Below are 21,818 nucleotides of genomic sequence, written 5' to 3'. Positions count from 1 at the left end.
AAAATATCTGTAGCCATTTTAAATTAGAGGCAACAACTTCATTTTAATCATGATCCAAACATAGATGCTGCACACATGTTGCATGAACGGTTGTTTTTGATTATAATTAGATTATATAATTTCAAGATTTAAAGCAAAAACAGAACAGTCTGACTTCATCTTTGTAAAATTATGCTACATACAATATATTTGCATGATAAAAAAAAAACAGCAGACGAGTGGATTGAGACACAAGTTCACTCTCTGACAGCAGGTGGCACTTATGGAACAGCAGCTACACAGCGTTTTGCTCTGCCTGCTGCAGTATTTCCTACTATTTGCGTCCGTCTTCAGCGTCTCTGGCCTCTGTTAAGGTCCTGTTTACAGACTCGTATCCCTAATGTAAATAGCTAAATAACTGTTTTACAACAGAAATGTTAAACTACCAACTGTAATCAAGTCATGCAGATTACCCTTTTTTTGTCAAATGTCACCACTTTGAAATGAAATATATATGCCAAAACAAACATGTCAGCCTATATTTGATATGATTTATGAAACTTAAATTTGAACATGACAGGACAAGAATACATTTTCTGTTTTACATTTGCAACATATGCATACAAATAAGACCGAATGAGTGCTTATTTTAAAATAATAATAATAATAATACTTTGCAGCGCAAATTTATTACTATACAAAATCTATTTCTTGTTGTCCTTATTATTATTATTCTATTATTCTTTTTCTTTATTCCCACTAAATCCATTTAAATCGTTTATTTAAAGGGGTCATCGGATGCAAAATTCACTTTACAAGTTGTTTGAACATTAATGCGTGTTGGAAGTGTGTGTACACATCCATCTTATAATGATAAAAATCCACCCAGTGTTTTTTTTTTTAAATCCCTATTTTAAAATCCCCTTTCTCAAATCAGGCTGTTCTGAGATTCCTGTCAGAATGACGTAGTTCTGCACAGGCCCCTCCCACGATAGTTGACTGACACTAGCGTCTTACCTTAGACCCACCCTGAGTGAGCTATCATCAGTCCGCCATTGTGTCGACTCCGGTGCAGGGGAAGACAAGAACATCTCCGATTAAGCGATTGAGGTGTTTTGTTGTTGGATGTAATAATGAATATAGCAGTCGTCATTTACTCCCGACATCTGAGCCGCTGAAGACGCAGAGGATTAACGTTACTTTCGTTTTGAAAGGAATGCGCCGATCCCGATCTGCCTAAATGCGTCTGTTCGCGCGAATCTTTCGTGATCCAGCTTCATCAACAGAAGAAGTGAGTATAAGGGTTTTTAATTATTGACACAAGGTTATCTCAAGTCCACCCCAGAGCAGTGTCCTGAACACCCAAAGCCAGGCAGATCAGAGGAACTCTAACCAGCCTTGTGCTCACCAGACAGGGGCAACAGACACCTGGCTAATGTGTCCACAGGCGGCAATCTGGAGCTCGCGGAGGACTGCATCTGAAAGCTATTGTTATTCTCACTGTGCTGCAGAGCTACTATCAACTATGACCTTTCTGCAGCTCTGTAGGACACAACATTAATTCAGACCTTCAGCCAGGTCTTTTCATCTCTATGTTTCTGTCTCTGTAGCTCTGATTAATCAATGGATAAGGATGTTATTAAGGCCATTTTTAACCCCATTGGTCCTTGTAGCTCTGCCACTTCCACTTCACTATAAAGCTGTTAATAAACTCCTATTTGATCACAGATCCATTCGTACAGACGGTATTGTCTTCTTCTGAATGTACTGTATACTGTATGAATAAGCTGTATTCAGTAAAATAAGCTTAAATGTTTTTCGATTTAAATCAATTTAGGCAAACCACTGGAAGTGTCATTTGCCTCGGAAGCCATGCGAATTGAACTGATTACCCCTTGTGTCAAATATATTAAAAATGTAATTTAATGAAGCAGCCGTAATGCATTCGAATGGAGTGCAAACGTCCTTTAAGGAAACAACAGTGTGTATAAAACACACTTTACCTTGTAGCTATTATACATATTTATAAAGCCTATGTTTAAATCTACGCTGACGGTTTTATATTAAATAAAACTACCTGAAACTGGTTCTTTCCAAGGTATATTGACTCAATTTACTTTCAAAATACACATCCATTGTCTTATTGTGCATGATCTACAGGTGAATGTTAATCCAAATATGAAAAAAGAAAGCTTGTTTTTTTCCCCCTCATAATCCTCAATCAAAATGGGATCAATTTTGAACTTGCGCCACCTCTGAAACCAACCTTCACCTCATTTATGGCTCAAGACATGAATCCCTTAATAGAGCATAAAACTACATCTGTCTGATTTCAAATCAAGTCAAGTCAAGTGAGCTTTCTGGTCATAAAAGAGACATAAAAAGGAACAAAATGTTATGCTTCACAGGACCATAAAAATACACATATTACAAGATTCACAAATAAACTGCTATATTTTGCATCGGTGTTCGCCAGTATCTAACATTTTGATTTCAAGTACTGTTTCCAGGTGACAGTACTCACACTGATGATGATGTTTTGGAAGTCTACCGCAGATGCAGAACAATACATCACAGTGTGAAAGGACAGCAGGTGGGGCAGAGGGCAATCACGTTTTCAGGTGTTTGCTCACCTGTACTCCTCCTGCGTGAACACAGGAATGATGGACGGCTGCAGGACAGTGATCTCCACCAGAGTCTTATTGAACTTCACCGGCTCCCCGTCATCGTAGGCAATAACTGCCAACTGTTTGGGAACACGAGAAAATCAATTTTAAGATAAAACAAGGAGTACTAAGAATCAGCACTGGCTCAAGTTCTATCCACACTGTCTTTATTATGAACATTCCATCCTTTTTTTAATATATATAATTTTTGTATTTTATCTTTAAAACAGATCATTCCATTTATATATATATATATTTTTTTTACAAACTTGCATGATAAGTCTCAAGATTATTGTTCTTCCTCTTTTTGCAAAGCTTTTTCATGCTTAATGAAGGAAAACAATCTGTTTACGAATGGGGCAAGAAAATTAAACTTCATTCAATATTCATTCATTCAGACATTTACATGCCATATACATGACACAAGTCTTATTTCTGCACAGTGGCCTTGTGGGTAAAGCAAATGCACCAATTTATTGAGCTGTCAGGCCCATTTTCCCATCTTTGTCCCCTATTTCTCTCTTCCATCAATTTCCTTTTGTAGTACTATTGTGTTTACCAATAAAATGGCTAGAAAATAAAAGTACCAAGTATTTTTTTTTGGGTCACACTTTATTTTAAGGTCCAATTCTCGCTATTAACAAACCATTAACACGATAGTTTGCCTCAATAAACTCCTAATTTGCTGCTTATTAACAGTTAGTAAGGTAGTTGCTAAGTTTAGGTATTGGGTAGGATTAGGGATGTAGTATATGGCCATGCAGAATATGTGCTTAATAAACAGCCAATATGTTAATAATAGGCATGCTAATAAGCAACTAGTTATTAGTGAGAAGTGTTATCTTTTTTTTTTCTAATTATAAGAATGTTAATATTTTGACTGGAAAACAAGTCAAAAATACTTATTAAAATAATATTTTTGTTGTTAATAAAATTATTTGAATAATGTTAATAAAGAATTTCTAATCTGTTTTCTTTTTGAATGCCAATATCATCCCATACAAGACAAAAATGACTGTATAAAGCAAAACATTTAATATAAAAAATTTTATATAATTAATACATTTAAAACTGAACAAAGAAAATGGTCTAATCGTATGCTTTCCTTGTTAACCTCCAATTCAATGAGAAAAGTAAGTCTGTTCAGGTCTCAAAAGCATTTTGAACTTGGGCACAAATGGAGCCATACAACTGACAGATGATGGGAGCAGATGAAGATTGTTGAGAGCAGAACATATTTGAGATGATGTTCAATGTCCAAGAATGTGACTGTGCACATGGACTGATGTGCAGCTGCATAAACTGTTGTGTCTCATCTATTTACATAGATATGTATATAAACGTCTGATAAGACAATATCAATGTGTTGAGAAATCATGTGTGGGGAACCTATGGCCAGAAAAGCTTAAAACCTGCTTGAATTTGGACCATTATTCAGAATGAGTGTTTCTGAACTCACCATTGAGTTTTGCTCAGAAAGCACTCTAATGTATCAGGCAGTGCAGCGATTTCATCAAAATCAATCTGCGAGACGCATAAAAATGATTGATGGGCCAGTTATGGCCTGCGGATTGCTAGATGACAAGCCCTGTATTAGGAAAAGATTGTTGTGAACTTACACTGAATTTAGTGTTGGGCTCCTCATTCAGATTGACCCTGGTGAGAACATTGCCCGAGGTCTCCTCCACATCGAAGATACTAGTGCTGTAAGGAAACTGCTCCAAATCCACTTTATAGTGAACTCGACTAGCCGCTGTACCCTGAAAGAAAATGAAAAAAGCTTTAAAAAGAAAACTCTCTCCCAACTATATAAATATTTTGTATGAATATCAAAGTTTTCATAAAGATAGAATGTGGTCATTATATAAGAAATAATTGACAATGACTGCTGAATTATATGATGCACACTCGAGGAGATGCAAATTTAAGCATTCATTTTCATTAACATGTAAACATGTGAATCAGTCAGAATGAAGGATTCAGTCCTTTAGTGGTATAAATCACGATCTCAAGTCAAGTCTACAAGGTGTTAAGTTGCAGGCATGTTTAAACCAAAATTTTTCAAGCAATGGTCAACTTAGATTTTTCTACGAAGCACATCAATCTGATAGACCCAATTTGTTCATTTTATTCTGTTCTTCTTAAGTCCAGCCTCCCACTGGGAGTTTCATAATTTGTGAGACTGTGAGATCCGATGTGTAGCGTTGGCCTGGGGACAGAGGGGTTGGTAGCCCCGCTGTGATGGAGATAATTACGAGGGTGAGAAATGGAGCCTGCGGGTGGGCCTGTCCTCATGAGAATGTGCTGAAAAACCCATTCATCCACCCACGGGTGGGACAGCTCCACACAGTGCTGGTCGGGGCATACGTTTTGGTGTGAAATCAGACTACAAATGATTTTTCAGCTCAGTCCTGTGTCTTCAGGGCGTATGGAGAGGATTGGGGTCATGAGGCGTTCGAAAGCACGAGGAGTTATGCCACACTGTGTTTATCATTTACATTTCCTCACTGCTCTTTTAAAATCCTGAGGAGTTTGATTAACACCACTCTCATTTCCTCACAAACTTTTTTTTTCTTTAATATTTTATGTCTTTTCAGTTTGAAGACACTCTATAATAGCAGATATGATTGCATTGTGCCCAGAAAGAGTAAGCTTTTTTTTTTTTAACATGTATTTAGGAAGGCGTGGCAAAGATGGGTTTAATTCAGATTTCTTTCTGTGTGGATGAGGATGGCTAATGAATAATACACGCTGATGGGCATGAGGAGATATCAGATGCCAGTATGAAGAGCCATGTGACAGATGCTCAGAGAATAGGCAAGTGGAGAGAGTTGCCAGAACCGCATTGATAGACAGCAAAACAAACCTGGTCACCAATGGGCTGAAGAGATGCCCTAAATAAGAGCTGCTGTTTGTGAAAAACAGAATCATTATGTGCCAGTACGAAATAACCCTCGAAAACTGTGTTCGCCAAATGATTGCTTAGCTTGACTGAAAAAAAAAAAAAAAGGTTGAATCCATGTATGTAATTTGCCAAGAGAATTTGCAAAAAGTCATCAACAAGATTGAAGTAATTTACGGTAATGCACAGCTTTGGATGTGGTCAGAGTGATGATTTCTGCCTGAATATGTAAAAAAGGCTCTATCAGCCATGTATTAACTGGCTGGGAAGTAACATGCTGTCAAATTAGCTTTAAAACATTTGCTCACTCAAAGATCACCAAGTAAAATATTGACAGCGCTATTGTCAATTGCTTAATGTGCAAGATGATAACAAAGTGCTTCACATTATGTCAAAAATGGCAAATTAGTATGTTACTATCTAACTTACTGAGAATCTCACAGATGCAATTTGTATGTTTTGAGGAAACAAATGGCAGGACTGAATTATGGGTAGGGCCAGTGCTATGGGACCTCAGACTAGCCAGAGGCCTCCAAAGCCTCAGGGTGCATGGCCCAAGACTGTCAAAGAAAACTGAACCAGGGCTCTTGGCTCATAAACTGCATTCTAACCATAAGGGCCACCTCAGGCACCTCAGAATATATAATGCGAGCTGACCAATAGGGCTCTTCTGCCTCTACAATGTGAGCTGACCACTAGAGCTCCAGGGTCCCTGGGACCCACAGCGTATAGAGCGTGAGCTGGCCACTAGGGCTCCAGGGCCCCTCAGTATAAACAACATGAGCTGACCACTAGTGCCCCAGGGCCCTGCATACAATATGAGCTGATCACTAGGCCTTCTGTATCCCTCAGAATATACAGTGTGAGCTGACCAATAGGTATCCTAGAGCCATGGGCCCTTCTGCCTTTACACCGTGAGCTGACCACTAGGGCTCCAGGGCCCCTCAGTGTATCCAGCATGAGCTGACCACTAGAGCTCCCGGGGTCTGGGGCCCATTTGCGTAAACTGTGTGAGCTGACCACTAGAGCTCCAGGGCCACGGGGCCCCTCAGAATATACAATGTGAGCTAACTACTAGGGCACCTGGGGCCCTGAACCCATCTGCATATACAGTTTGAGCAGACCTCTATGGCTTCTGGACCCCTCAGAATATAGAGTGTGTGCTGACCAATAGGGATCAAGCGCACATGGACACTTCTGCCTTTACAATGTGAGCTGATCACTTGAGTTCCAGGGCCTCTGGGCCCCTAAGTGTATAAAGCGTGAGCTGACCACTTGGGTTCCAGGGCCACTGAGGCCCTCAGCATATACAGCTGTTCCAGGCAATGTTCCCTCTAATTTTTTTTCTGTCTGAGCAAAAATTATCTCTATTGGGCAGACATATCGGCCACCTGAGCAAAAACATTCTTCATACCAGACCTGTACAGCGCACACACACAAAAAAAAGTGTGTAACTTTTAACTTTAATGTGCCATTTGATTTGACCCTTGATGTAACTAAATGATGCACATTTTAGGATACCTGAGAAAACATGTTTTACAGTGCTGTGTTACTTAAAGTAATTCTGTTTAAAAATCATTAAAAAAAATCTCACACAGAACAGTTCAATTCTTTATAATAATATAATATAATTAGTTATCTATATATAGTTACATATATACCAAGTTCTGTCATGAAACTCTAGATGGCGCAGGCTGATGGGTCCTTAACGTAACTAATGATATTCTTAGCATTAAACGACTTGTCACAAGCTGATTAGTTCATGCTGCATCCGCAGCCAATGAGCTTGCTGCTTTACATTTAAATGGCTGATTAGCATTCCCTTGAGCATTGCAGCACGCTTTCAGAGTTCCACCTGTATAGATCTGCTACTAGTTATTTTATATGATATTTGTGCAGCAGCAATGTGTCTTAAATACTTAAATACAGCACCATATCAGCTTATGTATTGGCAGTAGCAAGGTCCTGTACTTGCTTGCAGCAGCAATGAGCTACAAATACAGCAATAACCAACAGCAGCAGCAATTCAGCAGCAGCAGCAGTGTAGTAGATCTATTCCGCCAAGACCAAATACATTAACATTGTCATATCCATTACCATGCTAACATCTTCAGAGAATTCTCATGATAGAAATATAGTTACATAGTATATACGTATATAATAAATAGTTATCTAAAACATCCCACGCAGTAGAGTTTGCACACTACACCTGTGTGTAACTGTAAATGTCTCCGAATTTTGTTACCGTTCTGTGCTTATCCTCTATTTCCACCACCTAACATGATGGTTTTATTTCACATGTCATTACATTTGCATTGGCTCTTGTGTTGAACTATTAAAGTATTCGATTTCTACAGAGACTCATTTGGTACACATCATTCTCTTTCTATGAAACCTGTAAACAGCATTAACCAGTTCTAAATCTATAGCGACACCAACTCTATTGTGGTTTGCCCGAGCATTGCATTTATTTTGTAGTTACTAGAATTCAATCAAATGGCTTTCCAAACTCATGGTTGCGTATGTCCTGTGCAGCTGGGCACTTCTGCCTTTACAGTGTGAGCTAAAGTTCCAGGGCCCCTGGGCCCCTCAGTGTATACAATTTGAACTGAATGCCAGGGCTCCTGCTGCCCTGAGCTTTTCTGCATATACATTTCAAGCTGACCATTGGGGCTCCTGGACCCCTTAGAATATATAGTGTGATCTGACCAACAGGGCTACAGAGCCCCTGACCGTAGACAGTGCAAGCAGACAGTAGGGCTCTTGGGCCCTGAGAATATACAGTGTGAGTTGATCAATAGGGCTCCATGTCCCCTGGGCTCCCTCAGTAAGTGCCCTGGGCCCTTCTGTGTAAACTGCGAGAACTGTGGAGATGGAAGCTGTCGTATGCTCAGGGGCCTCTTGGGACCATTATCCGGCCCTGACAAATGCCCATCACTTGGAGATAAGAGTGCTCTTTCAAGCTAGCCTGCAATCTCAGAAAGGTGTAGAGGTGGCATATGTCTTGGAAAACATGGCAAATTTGAGAAACAAACTAACTCAGTCACCATCTGCTACAGAAGACCTCAGGGACAAGGGACACACAAATACACTCGCATCTGGACAAATGAGCACCAACACAGGTACAAATCCAGGCTCACACAACCACAACAGTGACAAATACACATAGAACATCCTATGAGCAGGCACAATCCACAGAGGAGTACGTATACCCCGAGGCTTATGAAGGGGCGCGCAATTAAAATTGTCCACACAAACACATGAATATATCTAGAGCAAATCAGTCATATTAATGGGGAAATGTCTTTCACTTTGGGATGCATAGTTTCATACCATTTCAGTGAATGATTACTGCACAAGCTGTTTATAGGATTTTGTTAATTGCGCATCACATTGAAAACATTATTAAGCAAGATGGTAAATTAGAATAGTAATTGAACTCTTGATACTGAAAGCCCAGTAGACTGTGATTACCCTGCCCTCATTAAGAAATGCAACTTTCCAATGATACCAACATTTCTGAATGCATAACGAGTAATCAGGAGCAGCATAAGCCTCAATTTACAGAAGAAAAAAAAAATGAAACAATTTAAAGAGGGAAAAGGAAACTTCCTGATACAACGTCTAAGAAACATTTTGATTGGGTTTTCAATTTGCTGCTCCAATCCGATCCAACTTCAGTTTCCCTCAGTTTCTGACCAGTTCATTTCCTTGATTTTTCTATGACTTTTTATAAGAGAGTTTTATAACAATCACTTAAAAACAGTAATTTTTAGGCAAAGAAATAATGAAAATTACAGGAAACATTGATGTTGACTACACATTCCCATGACTTTTCCACTACCTTTTCAGATTTTATTAATTTATTAATAATTTATTAATTCCCTGATATTTCCAGGCTTTCCAGGACAATTGAAACCCTGCAAAAAACAACTCAAAAGTCACAATTTGACGTTTGTGACTGAGCGTGTATGAGATGACAGTAAACGCACATCGCCAAATTACATCTGTGGATCATGCCATGACGTTTCAGATTGAAAAACTGACTTTAAATTGCATTAAATCTGTGTTGTAGTCAAAAACAGGTCAGAATGGCCTGCAACAGCACAGAAGTGTTACGATACCAGATGTTACAGCTCAAATGACTGCTTTCCAGTAGCAAAGAATATTCTAAAAATGTCTATATTCCTTAGTAGTGCTTTCCTGCCAAAATTGACCCATTGAAATGTCATTTATGGCAGGAACTGAGAGGTTGTGTAGCATCTAGACTCTGACTCATGCTAAAAAAAAAATAACTGGCATTCAACAGCCACCATCTGCAACAAAATGCTCCAGCTCCTATAAATGATAACAGCTTTCTGCATGATCTGATACAGTGAAGAGCATACGTATCACTCAGTTTCAAAGACAGATAAACTGTGTTGCTTGCACAAATTGACCTTGCTCCGGTGAATAAAGTGCCATTTATCAGAGCGCTCACTAATAAAGACCTCATGTATCGCTCAACTTGACGTCAGAGTCAGAAATTCAATTTAGGTTTAGCGCCACAACAGATGTATGCTCAAATAATTATTTGTTCAAATCCCTCATGTAGTCCCAGTGTTAAGTAGCTAACCTCAAAGCAGCAATGCTACTAACCTAACTTCATTTTTGAGTAGTGTGACAGCAGTTCAGGTTGACAAAATGTCACATTATATGGCATTAATTCAGCGCCATATTTCACATGCTGCTGTTGAGCAAGCAGAGGCATATAAGAGAAATGCAACTGCTCTGAAGTAACTTTGCAAGAAAAAAAAAAAAAAAGATTCACTCGGATGGTTTTAGTTAACTATTTGGTGTTCCATAAAAGTCCATGCACTATATTTTGTCATTTTTTTTATTATTATTTAAATAAATATTTCAAGGGTGGTTAACTATATATTTCTATGTTCCAGTTGATGTTGATGTTATTACCAAAATCAATATTGAGTTTTTTTTAGATACCGTTTTTTTTTTATCAATGTGCTATTTCCATTATTATAAAATAAAATTACAGTACTTAAAAGTATAATGTATTTATTAGCTCCAATAAGTAGCTGCAATTTAACTATTTTTGTTTGCAGCTTGACTTCATTCTGTAATTATAAGCAGATTGTAGCTTAGCAAGCGACAGTAGTTTACAGTTCACTGATGAAAACCGAAATCTTTCCATTAACCTACTGTATAATAGCAATGTACAACGTGACAATTGCTTATTCTCATATGGATGTGGCAAACTAGAAACCCCAAGCGGTGTTTTATACTGCAACTGATGACGTACTAGCATGACTGTCAGGCTAAATTCAATTTCCAGTCGCAGCTGGGGCTGCTGGCCTGCTTTGCCCCTGACCAGTCTTGACATGTGTGCTGAGTTATGGGCTGAATCGAGAAGCACAATTGATCTTTTTAGAGGTTGAGGTTACTGAGAAGCATTACATCTGCACACCTCCAAGTGAATATGCATTTGGATTGAAGGAGAAAGAAAAAAATATAGCATGTAAGAGCAAGAGAGATGGAAAGAGTAAAGCCAGACTGACCAAAAAAGGTTGTTTGTTTGGTTGCTACATGGGATTTGTGACCAAGTTATTTTCTTTAATGAAAACAAGCAGTATATAATATATATATTTTTTTACTAAAATCAAAATAATATATAATAAATAAGAATAATTTAATTCATCATCCATTAATATGAGTGTGTGCTGCCCAGTTCAACAGGAAGGGAGTGTCTGATTGACATGTACAACATGTATGTGATGTTTCAGGGAAAGTAAATCTGGAGGAGGGGAAGCAGACCAGCTGCTCCTGGAAAATGAATTTGACCTGACAGTCATGCTAGTATGTCATCAGTTGCGGCATAAAAAACCTTCTGGGGGTTTGCTAGATACTAAGAAATAGTCACATTGTACATTTTAAAAGAAACCTGAGTCTCATTTAGTTGATTCAAATCCAGCCACTAGTTGTTCTCTGGTGCAGAGCTTACACAAAAATAAAATAAAAAATACAATAAAAAAAATACAAATTGCAATTAGAACATATAACTCAACAGTAATTTAATATGATCTGTTGTTGTAAATTGAAAAAAAAAAAGCATAAAAAACAAACAAAAAAGTCAGGCAAAGCAAAAAACAAAACAAAACAAAACAAAATAACAAAAAACAAAAACAAAAACACAACACAAAACAAAATAATAAAACAAAATAACAAAAATAAAAAACAAAACAGAATAAAACACAAATAAAAGCAAAACAAAAAAACAGACAAAACAAAACAATGCTAAAACTAAACTGAAATTGAAAAAAAATAAATAATAATAATCAATACTATAATAGCCCTGGACCCTCGTAAAATACATGCCGTTGTGTGATGATGGTTGTGTTTGTCTGCGATTGTGCCTGTGGAGGGTAGGTAGAGCTCTGGGGCTTAACGCTGGAGACGTGCCAGGCTGTTACTCACCGGTTGGGCTGGTGTAGCTGCCTCTTCATTTAAACAAAAACACAGCTTTGAGTCTTTGCTGATGTTTTTTCTCTTCTTATCTTTGTTTTATTGTGCTTAGCCCTTTGAAGTCATGCCACACAGTACACATTCGCTCGTTGCACAACGCAGTCAGACCTATTCACAGTCACATCAGGCAGCGACCAATAGAGACTGTCATTGACACTCTAGTTTAATCATTAGACTTGATGCTACACTCAATATATCTTCAGAGATATTTTGTAGAAAAAAGATCAAGGCGACTGTGTTCTTGTGAAGCATGATGTTTGACTATCGGCGTAAAATCTCATGTGTTCTTATTGCTATTAAGCATCTGTGCATGATGTGTGCACAAATGAAGAACTATGATTCCTTAAAGAAGAACTTTCATTCTTTAAAGGACTAGTTTGTTTCTAGAAATAGTTAGTTCCAGAAAATGTACTCACTATCACGCCATCCAAGATGCAAATGAGTTTGCTTCTTCATTGGAACGGAAATTTAGCATTACATCACTTGCTCACCAGCAGATCACCTGCAGTGAATGGGTGCCGTCAGAATGAGAGTCCAAACAGCTGATAAAACATCACATTAATCCACAAGTAATCCACACAACTCCAGTACATCAGTTAACATCTTCTGAAGTGAAAAATTGCATGTTTTTTTGTTGCACATTACTTGTGGATTATTGTGATGTTTTATCAGCTGTTTGGACTCTCATTCTGACGGCACCCATTCACTGCAGAGGATCCATTGGTGAGCAAGTGATGTAATGCTACATTTCTCCAAATCGGTTGTGTTGAAGAAACAAACTCATCTACATCTTTGATGGCCTGAGGGTGAATACATTTTCTGGTCATTTTCATTTTAGGGTGAACTATTCCATGAATGAAATATCTCACTGATGAAGAAACACATATAATCAAGTCAACTCACCAGTGGGTCCAGGTCCTCAGCATGTACGGTGGTCACTATGGTCCCTTTGATTGCATTGGGTGCCACCATTCCCCGGTACAGCGTTTGACTGAACACTGGTGGGAAGTCGTTCATGTCCTGCCCAGACACAGAACATCAAACTCCGATTAGTGCCTTGACTCCTGCTCTCTTCGCCTGCCTCTACTGTTTAGCAACTGTTAGACTGTGCACTAGCTCAGGCCCCATTAGCTAGCCTCGAACACTAAAACACTAAGCAACAATGGCATTTATTCAATAGTAGATCATGCAGTGCATTAAGGATGTGTCACAGTGCTAGATGCCCGGGGACTTTTGGGGGAAAAAGTTGGGTGAGACAATTATAGCCACTGAGAGAGCACTAAAGACAGATGAAAAGGTTACCAGAGAGAATAAAGAGGCAAAGCTGAAAAAGGGGTGCTAATATAGTGCAATAGAGTGCTTCTGGAGCTAATAAAAAAATGTATATTCATTTTCTCCACACAAAAATTCGTTTTTAATAATGACATTTCAAGATAGACATGCCCATGCCCTCAGAAGTTTGAAAACAGTGGTATATCTGAGAATATACCAAAATTATTATTATTTTTGGCTATTTTGACAATATTTTTGGTTGCAGAAATTTCAGTGCATTTCTATTACATTTTATTTATTTAAAAAAAAAAAATGTTTACAACTGTTTTGACCAATTTTTGTTTTGTCTATTGTCAATATTTCAGGATAGACAAAAAGTGATATATGCTTCTCTGTAACGAATCAGTCCACTGAAGGCGAGAGTAGTGAAGAACCCATGTGCAGTTTATTTACAGACGTGATCCAAACATCCAAACATAAACCGAGACACAGACTTGACTTGACTTGACATGAACAGACTTGACTTGACGAGGCATCAACAGACTAGACTCACCGACAGCGGGTTACAACTTCAATACACGACAAGAGACAATGGCAACAAGATGGCTACTTATAACAAACAAGAAGGGTCACATGACATGAACAAACCAATGGGAAACAAGACACATGACCTAGACAACCAATCAGAACATGACACAATGAACAGAGGAACCAATGGCATGAATACATGAGGGCAAGGGAAGCATGACACAAACAGGGACCATGATTAAACTCCAAAATAAAAGACATGAAAACATGAACAAGAAACACAACCCAAAACACCACATTATATTCTCAATGTGATTTCAACTTCATTAAAAATTGTTTAATGGCAAATTTCCAGTGAGGAACTATATTACCCAGAATTCTAAACAGATATCCACCAATGAGAGAAGTCGCTGTTCTAGAAATGACAATCACTGCAAAAAAGCTCAGCAGCAACCATCCATTCCCATAAAACTTTACAAATGATGGAATCAAGTCTTACAACACTCTGAAATAGCTAATACAGTATATTTGTATGTATTTCAAAATGTTGGTGTAACATAAAAATCTATTGTTTTTATATTGTATTTTCTTGACTATAAGTGAATAGTTTGATATTATACAACCATTTCATACAATGGACTCAATATTACAGTATTGATACAATCCATCATCATGATGCTAAAGGTATTTGCTTCTGCGAAGCTTCATTAACTTCATTACTAATGCTTACTTTAGTAAATAATAATAATAATAATAATGAAACAAATAAATCAATGTTTGTAATGTTGTAGATCTGTTTGGATCATCAAGTAATGGTGATATTGATTCTGCTACAGTTAATTCGAAGATCTAATCTAAATATTTATTATTAATCATAACCAGTTATAATTAGTCATAAATATTTCCCTTTTGAGCTGATTTACTACAGGTTTATAACTTTTTATACACTAATTTTTTTTTTTAACCTCTATGGAGAAACTTCCGGATACAAGGTTGCTGTAAAAGTGGTTTCTTACTTTGTGGAGGACCTTAACTTTTTTCCCACAAAGATGTATATGTGAAAGATACAGCAAAGCGGAAAAGTGCGGTTGGCTCCCATGAATGCTGATGACACAGGTGATTCTGGGAGATGGAAGAGATGCAATGTGACCTAATACACTCAATAGAGCAGCCGCCTCCGAGTCCAAGGAGAGGACAGGCGGGTTCAGGTATCCAAATTACACCCTCCCTCCCCTGTCAATCCACCACCCTTCATCCTTCCTGTAAGAATGCGCTTATTCAAGGATGTCCTTGAGTCCTGAGTACCGAGTAATAAAACTTTGCTATTGCTCACATCCCCAAAATAAAAGGTCCTGAGAAAGTACTTTGGAGTGAAATTGTTTTTTTTTTCTCTTATTTTCCAATCCCACACATCTATGTGTGTCTTCTCCCTCTCCAGATGAAAAATAAAATTAGCCGTCAAGCCTTTAAGTAAATCTGCAAAGTGTAGTGAGTTCACAATGGTGCTCTTAGTCGCACTGGGACCGTTTTCTCCATCAGGATGGTGCCTTGGGGCCTCTATCCCATCATAATCACTCCGAGTTTCCATGCATCAGGTAGCACATTCATTTCCACCATTCACTTTATCATTTTCCACAGCAACTAATTATCAATTTGCCACACCATGCACAGAAGGAAAATTAACAAATAATCCCAACACAGAAACAATTAGGGGTTCTTGGGAGACTGTAGAGGATGTATTAAGCTTTGTTTCTCCTTGCATGAAAATGCTTTTACTTAAACTTTTTTTCTTTGAAGCTGAAACCTATCAAACTGCAGGCGGTTTGGGAAATGAAATAAACATAAAAAAATTAATGTAATCTTAAACAAGTGGTTAAAGGTCTAACAGTGTCTTGACTCTCTTGTCGAAGCTTGACCAGAGAAGAATACAACATTTATATGAACAAGGGAAGGGTCTCATTTAGGATGACAGAGGAGCTTAAATAGGGTGATAGTGTTTGAACTGATACATTTACACCAAATGCAACTAATAAAACAATTTATAACCATTTATATAACTATTTATTTATTTAACCATTTATATAACTAAGTTAAACATTGTGATTAACAGTCGCAAATAAACTATACATTTCACTTCCATTCAATGAATCAGACCTATGTGTATATGAGAGAGAAGACAATTAAGGAGAGTGCATTTGAATATTTGCATCAGGTACCTTTGCTGTAATGTAGTGTTTGCAACAGATTGTGACCAAAAAAAAAAAAGTACAGCACGTTGACATGTTACACTACCTATAAAAAATGTAGCCTGTAGTCTTGTCTGACAGTAATAAAATATTTGTGTTTGTTTACTTTTGCTTTATTTATCTTTTTTATTTTTTTTACAAATATCATGTGTGAATTGATAGCTATATATTTTAGTGATGCACATAAATCTATTTTTTACTGAAACCAAAATTAATGTTTTCATTTAACCAAGTCTGAAACCAAAAATAAAGTTTCATTAATCCATGCGGCCAACTTCCGTTTTTTGCCCTTGCATGAAATTCCCATTCTCATGGATTCTGCCTGTGAAAATTTGTTGAACAGTGGTAAATGTGATGCCACATTTACAGCTTATGATAGCATAAATACATTAAATTACTTTGAATGTTGAAATATGTTCTTAAAACTACATAAAATACAAAAATATAACTGACAGCACCATTTCCAGTGAGAGCTAATTGACATTCATCCAGTGTGTGGAACTTAATCTTCTAAGACCTTGCAAATCAGCTGGTTACACAACAGAGGTCTTGTGGACCTAATGACCATTTCAAACATAATACAGTCGCTGTCAATGTCCACAGGGCTTAAGAGCGGCTGCCCAGAAATCACAGGACAGCAACAGTTTTGGGATATCCCCTACTGAAAAGACCAGCTTAGACCAGTATGAATCTCCATGCTGGCCGGGTTAGTATATAATAGCTGTCTGGGTACATTACCAAGAAGGCAGTCGACTATAAAGACTTGATGTTAAGGAGTTTGGTTGGAATTGAGGAACATAATTGAGACTCTCTTACCAATACAGTGACAGTAACAGAGGCCAACCCCGGAGGCATTTTGCCGCTTCCGCCATCCACAGCCTCCACCACGAAGGTCCGTGTTGTCCCGTTCGGTAAGAGTTTCTCGAAATCAAGTGAGTGAAGCACCTTCAGCTCTCCGGTGAGAGGGTTCACTGCAAACAGCTCTCTGGCCTCCTCAGTCCTGATACGGTACGTGACGTTGGCATCCAGATCAGGGTCCAGTGCCTGCGTGAGACAATCATTAGGCCCAAAACACTTTGGATGAGTAATTCTAATCTCGGCATTAATTAAACCCTTAAACCTTTTCTGAATAAACCAAATGACCGGGTTACATTAATGATTGAAACGAATACTGCAGTGACCCGGAAGCGATGAGTAAATTAGAAAGATACTTCACCAGCAGCAAGGCACTGAGCTGTGGGAATGCACAAATTAACCATTATGGCAAACTAAACAACATCCCGAGAGGACACAGGCCTTTGGATAGTTCTGTAAGGCTGTCGAGTGTAGCTTCTGAGGATAAAATTGTGTCTGGTCTTGTAATGCAGCGGTTCAGTTTTATCCAAAACAGATCAAGGTGAATCTAGCAACATTTTATTAAGTTGGTTGTTGTACATATTGTGGCAGTTCACAAATGAAACATCCATTTAGTGGCTGGAAAGGATAATAATGCTCTATTGCGTTTGAAAATAACATACCACCTACACGAAACCCTAGCAGATAGTGTTAACAAAAGCAAATGTGAGATAAAAATGCATTTGCTGAAGCAATCATGGTATTTTAGCTCGTTTCTACAAGTCTTTCATCTCTTTCGTGTTCGACAGGACTTGTATATGAGTGTTCCACAATGCAAGTGTAATGGTGTACCAGGTGAGCGACCGAGCAAGTTTACATTAGAAAAGTCTTACATATAGAGATTATGAGAAACAAATGTCAAAATGTATTAGTTTACAAATCATGTGCTATGGTAAAAGTGTTTTGAGGTCACAGTATTGTGCAAGGAACCAAATTAAAAAATAAGTATTTTAATCGATTGTATTTCCGTGTTTTTCGTTTTCGAATTTCGCAAAAATGTAGGTAGTGGAACATTTTTTTTCAATGAGTCTGTTGATATAATCAGGAGAAGAAAAACTGTATCAAATTCTACAGTATTTTGGTGCAACTTCATCTGTGACTTTGTCTAGAAGGTTGACAAATTTCGCCAATGCTAATATGGAAATGTTGCATGGTATGTCCTCATGCTTGAAAAGTATGACCAAAACTACACAAAGTAAAAGAAAATACCATCCAGATCACATTAATGTAACTAAATATGGCTTGTTTTCAACACAATGTTGCAATTTATTGGCTGCAGCATTTAGAAACAGACAAACTATATATATAATATATATATATATATATACTGTATATACTGTATATATATAAAATAAGTCTTTTTCGAAAAACACATCTGGATCACAAGTGTGTAGATTGCTGCTCAGCAGGGGAAACGTGTGCACTTGAGGGGAAGTCGTGGCCTAATGGTTAGAGAGTCGGACTCGTAACCCAAAGGTTGCGGGTTCAAGTCTCGTACCGGCAGGGATTGTAGGTGGGGGGAGTGAATGTACAGCGCTCTCTCCCACCTTCAATACCACGACTGAGGTGCCCTTGAGCAAGGCACTGAACCCCCAACTGCTCCCTGGGCGCCGCAGCAAAAAATGGCTGCCCACTGCTCCGGGTGTGTGTTCACGGTGTGTGTGTGTTCACTGCTGTGTGTGTGCGCACTTTGGATGGGTTAAATGCAGAGCACTAATTCCAAGTATGGGTCACCATACTTGGCCACATGTCACTTCACTTCTTCTTATTGTCACTTGCTGCATTGAAAAGTGAAAAACCTTCCCACAGTGTACATTTCTGTTCTGTACAATAAACAATTTTGGTTTATTAATCCAGTTGAGAATTACTGATGTAATGCACATATTAGATGCTGTTACAGTGAGTGTAGCTACAATGGCCATTTATCAGAGATAGAAAACCGCTGAAGGTAGAACAGAAAAAAGGCGTTCACATTTCTATCACCTTCTAGTAGATACTAGCAAATATCCTGCTGAAATAAAGAAGCACAACTGTCACCAACATGTGTTGTACTTTGAGTGTTGAGTTCCCACCAGGTTTTTTTTTTTAACAAGCTTCAAGGGATAGGTTCAACCAAAAATGAAGGCCCTGTCATCATTTTCTCAACCTAATGTCTTTCTTCCATGGAAAACACAAGGAAACATATTGAAGAATGCCACAGCTCTCAAATCTCATTTGTGCATATGCTAGTCATGCATCAAAATTGAGGTCAATGATGTTGATTGCATAACTGCATAATTTGACAGAAGTTTGATCATGCGGAAATGTGAATAAGATTTAAGATTAAACAACTTTTTCACTGGAGAAAGCAATATTTTGTATAGAGAACTCATATCTTTGCCAGAAGTAACAGTTTAAAGTTTGAAAATTCTTGATGATGGATTTGTTTCTTACAAACATGCAGCTTTTCACTTCACAAGTTGTTAATTGATGGACTGGAGTCGTGAGAACAGGGCTGCCAACTCTCATGCATTCAGCGTGAGACTCACGCGATTGACACTTTTCTCACGCAGTGAAAAGCACCCTACTTTGAAAATGTAATAGGATATTGGCGAAACAGAGTTGGTAAACGCTCCAGTGCATATTTGTGTTTGCGCTCTGGAGAACGTCAAAAGTTTCTATTTACAAGGTGTTTTTGTAGCGTTGAGCAATGTAGCCAATCACAGACAGATCTGTTGATACTTGAACACCTCTGATTGGCCATTCCGTTCAAATAAACTCTGGATTTTGTTCCGCGCGCTCGCGAATCCTCTTACTGTCACACAATGTAAATAAGAGGTTCATTGCTTATGAAGGAACTTTGTGAGATCGCGATGAACTGAAGTGACACCTTTTTAGTGATTATAAAGGAAGTGCTATTTGTGCACTTTCTAGGCTAAATAAATATAATAAATATAAAAGATGTTTTTCGTGCTAAGGGTTATATACTGTACAAGCAGCAAAGTTTCGGGAGTGACTGACATATCCCTCATCCTTAACATAAATGCGGGATTCATTTTAGAATGGGAGAAAAATATAATTTGTCAAAATAGATGTTCATTAAGCAATATTTCTTAATTGTGGTTGCAATCATTTACAAAAGTAATGACTAGTAAATCTGGCAATTCTCTCACTATACATTGCTATTCTTGTTGTGGTAAAAAAGTTAATAGTTTTGTAGCACTGCAGCAGTTATTTTACATAATTGTATGATAGAAACGCAGTACCATCATGACGTTAACTACTAGGCATGTGCAGATGTCAGACCCCACACTCAATATATATATATATATATATATAATTTTTTTTTTTCTCAACTCATCTATATCTTAGATGACTTGAGGGTAAGTAAAATTTAAACATTACTAAGTCAAAACATTTTTAAAAATGAAGCATATATACAAAATAATTTTATATTCACAATAAGATCTATAACATGCATTTAGAAAATAGATAGGGTTCATTTTCATTTCATGTCAACTGCATTCTTCAAAATGTAATAAAAGCATTGTTCATTGTCAGTTCATGATAATGCATTAACTGATGTTAAGATTTAACAAAAAAAGATGTTTAAATAATGTCTTTTAAGCAGGTTACAAACATGTTATGTATTTTCCCTAAGGGTCTCTCAGTAAGTCAAGTTAACAAGCTACATATTCCAAATAAATTAACCAGCCAAGAACTCCTTTACAAAGGTAAACCATGTCCAACTTGTCAAGTTAAGACAACATTAGCAAAGAAATGCTTTCCAGAGGCTAATTTCATGGAGTCATGTTTTTGATCTGGCTGTGTTTGATGTGTTGACTATGCATGTGGTATGTGTGTATGTGTGTAACTTACACTGATACTGAGGATGATCATGCCCACTGGGCTGTTTTCTGGCAGTGTGACGTGATACGCAGGCTGGGAGAAGGCTGGGCTGTTGTCATCCATGTCCAGCACTTTGATGGAGAGTATGACAGTGGTCCGGCGAGGGTCCTTGGCCCCATCCGAAGCCTGCACAACCAAATCATACTGAGCCCTTTCCTCACGGTCCAGAGGCACAGCTGTGAAGATGCTGCCATCAGTGCTGATCCTGAAGAGATCTCTGTGACTGACCAGTTGGTATCGGACCTGCCCGTTAACGCCCAGGTCCAGATCAGTAGCCTGGATGAGGACACACACAGACATTTACATAGATATCTAAAAGAAGACATACATCACTTAGACACTCAATTACACTCATATGTGCTTGCTGGACATTTAATTTTAAAACTTACTTAAATTTTCCAAAAATGTCCCCAGTTGTTTTTGATTATTGGATTAGGACTCTTTCTTTTAGTGAAAATTATAAAGAGATTGTTGGGCGGATTGCCATTTGCATGTCATGTAATTTGCATTCAATTTTGAATTATTAGGTTTAAACATACTTCTCTATATCAGTGAACAGATGTCTTCTGACAAAATGCAAAAGTTCAGGTTCAGTACAATTTTGTTTTTATGTTTTTGAAAGAAGTCTCTTATGTTAACCAAGGCTGTATTTAGGTGAAAAAAATACAGTAAATACAGTAAATATTGTGAAATATTATTACAATTTAAAATAAGTGTTTTCTATTTAAATATATATTGAATTGTGATTTATTCTTGGTGCTTAATATTTTTTGTGGGAACTGTGATACATTTCTTTGATAAATAGAAAGTTCCAAAGAACAGCATTTATTTGAACTATAAATCTTTTGTAATATTATAAGTTTAAATAAATGCGTCCTGTACAAAAGTTTTAACTTGACCCCAATATTTTGAACAGTAGTGTAT

At 37.7% G+C, this 21,818-nt stretch overlaps 1 protein-coding gene across 1 annotated transcript in view; it reads right to left on the bottom strand.

The window, feature by feature from the left end:
* Positions 1 to 21,818, bottom strand: part of pcdh15b (protocadherin-related 15b) — a 215,654-nt gene that overhangs the window by 57,128 nt on the left and 136,708 nt on the right. The window contains exons 20-24 of the mRNA XM_016513238.1: positions 20,865 to 21,170; positions 16,929 to 17,156; positions 12,970 to 13,086; positions 4,265 to 4,405; positions 2,613 to 2,725 (exon numbers count right to left, since the gene is read on the bottom strand). Of these exons, the coding sequence (XP_016368724.1) occupies positions 2,613 to 2,725; positions 4,265 to 4,405; positions 12,970 to 13,086; positions 16,929 to 17,156; positions 20,865 to 21,170 (905 nt within the window). The remainder of the gene's footprint in view (positions 1 to 2,612; positions 2,726 to 4,264; positions 4,406 to 12,969; positions 13,087 to 16,928; positions 17,157 to 20,864; positions 21,171 to 21,818) is intronic.

Source organism: Sinocyclocheilus rhinocerous, unplaced genomic scaffold (assembly GCF_001515625.1).
Source record: "Sinocyclocheilus rhinocerous isolate Xijiao unplaced genomic scaffold, SAMN03320098_v1.1 scaffold24, whole genome shotgun sequence".
Lineage (NCBI taxonomy): Eukaryota > Metazoa > Chordata > Actinopteri > Cypriniformes > Cyprinidae > Sinocyclocheilus > Sinocyclocheilus rhinocerous.
This window is presented reverse-complemented; position numbering and strand designations above follow the sequence as displayed.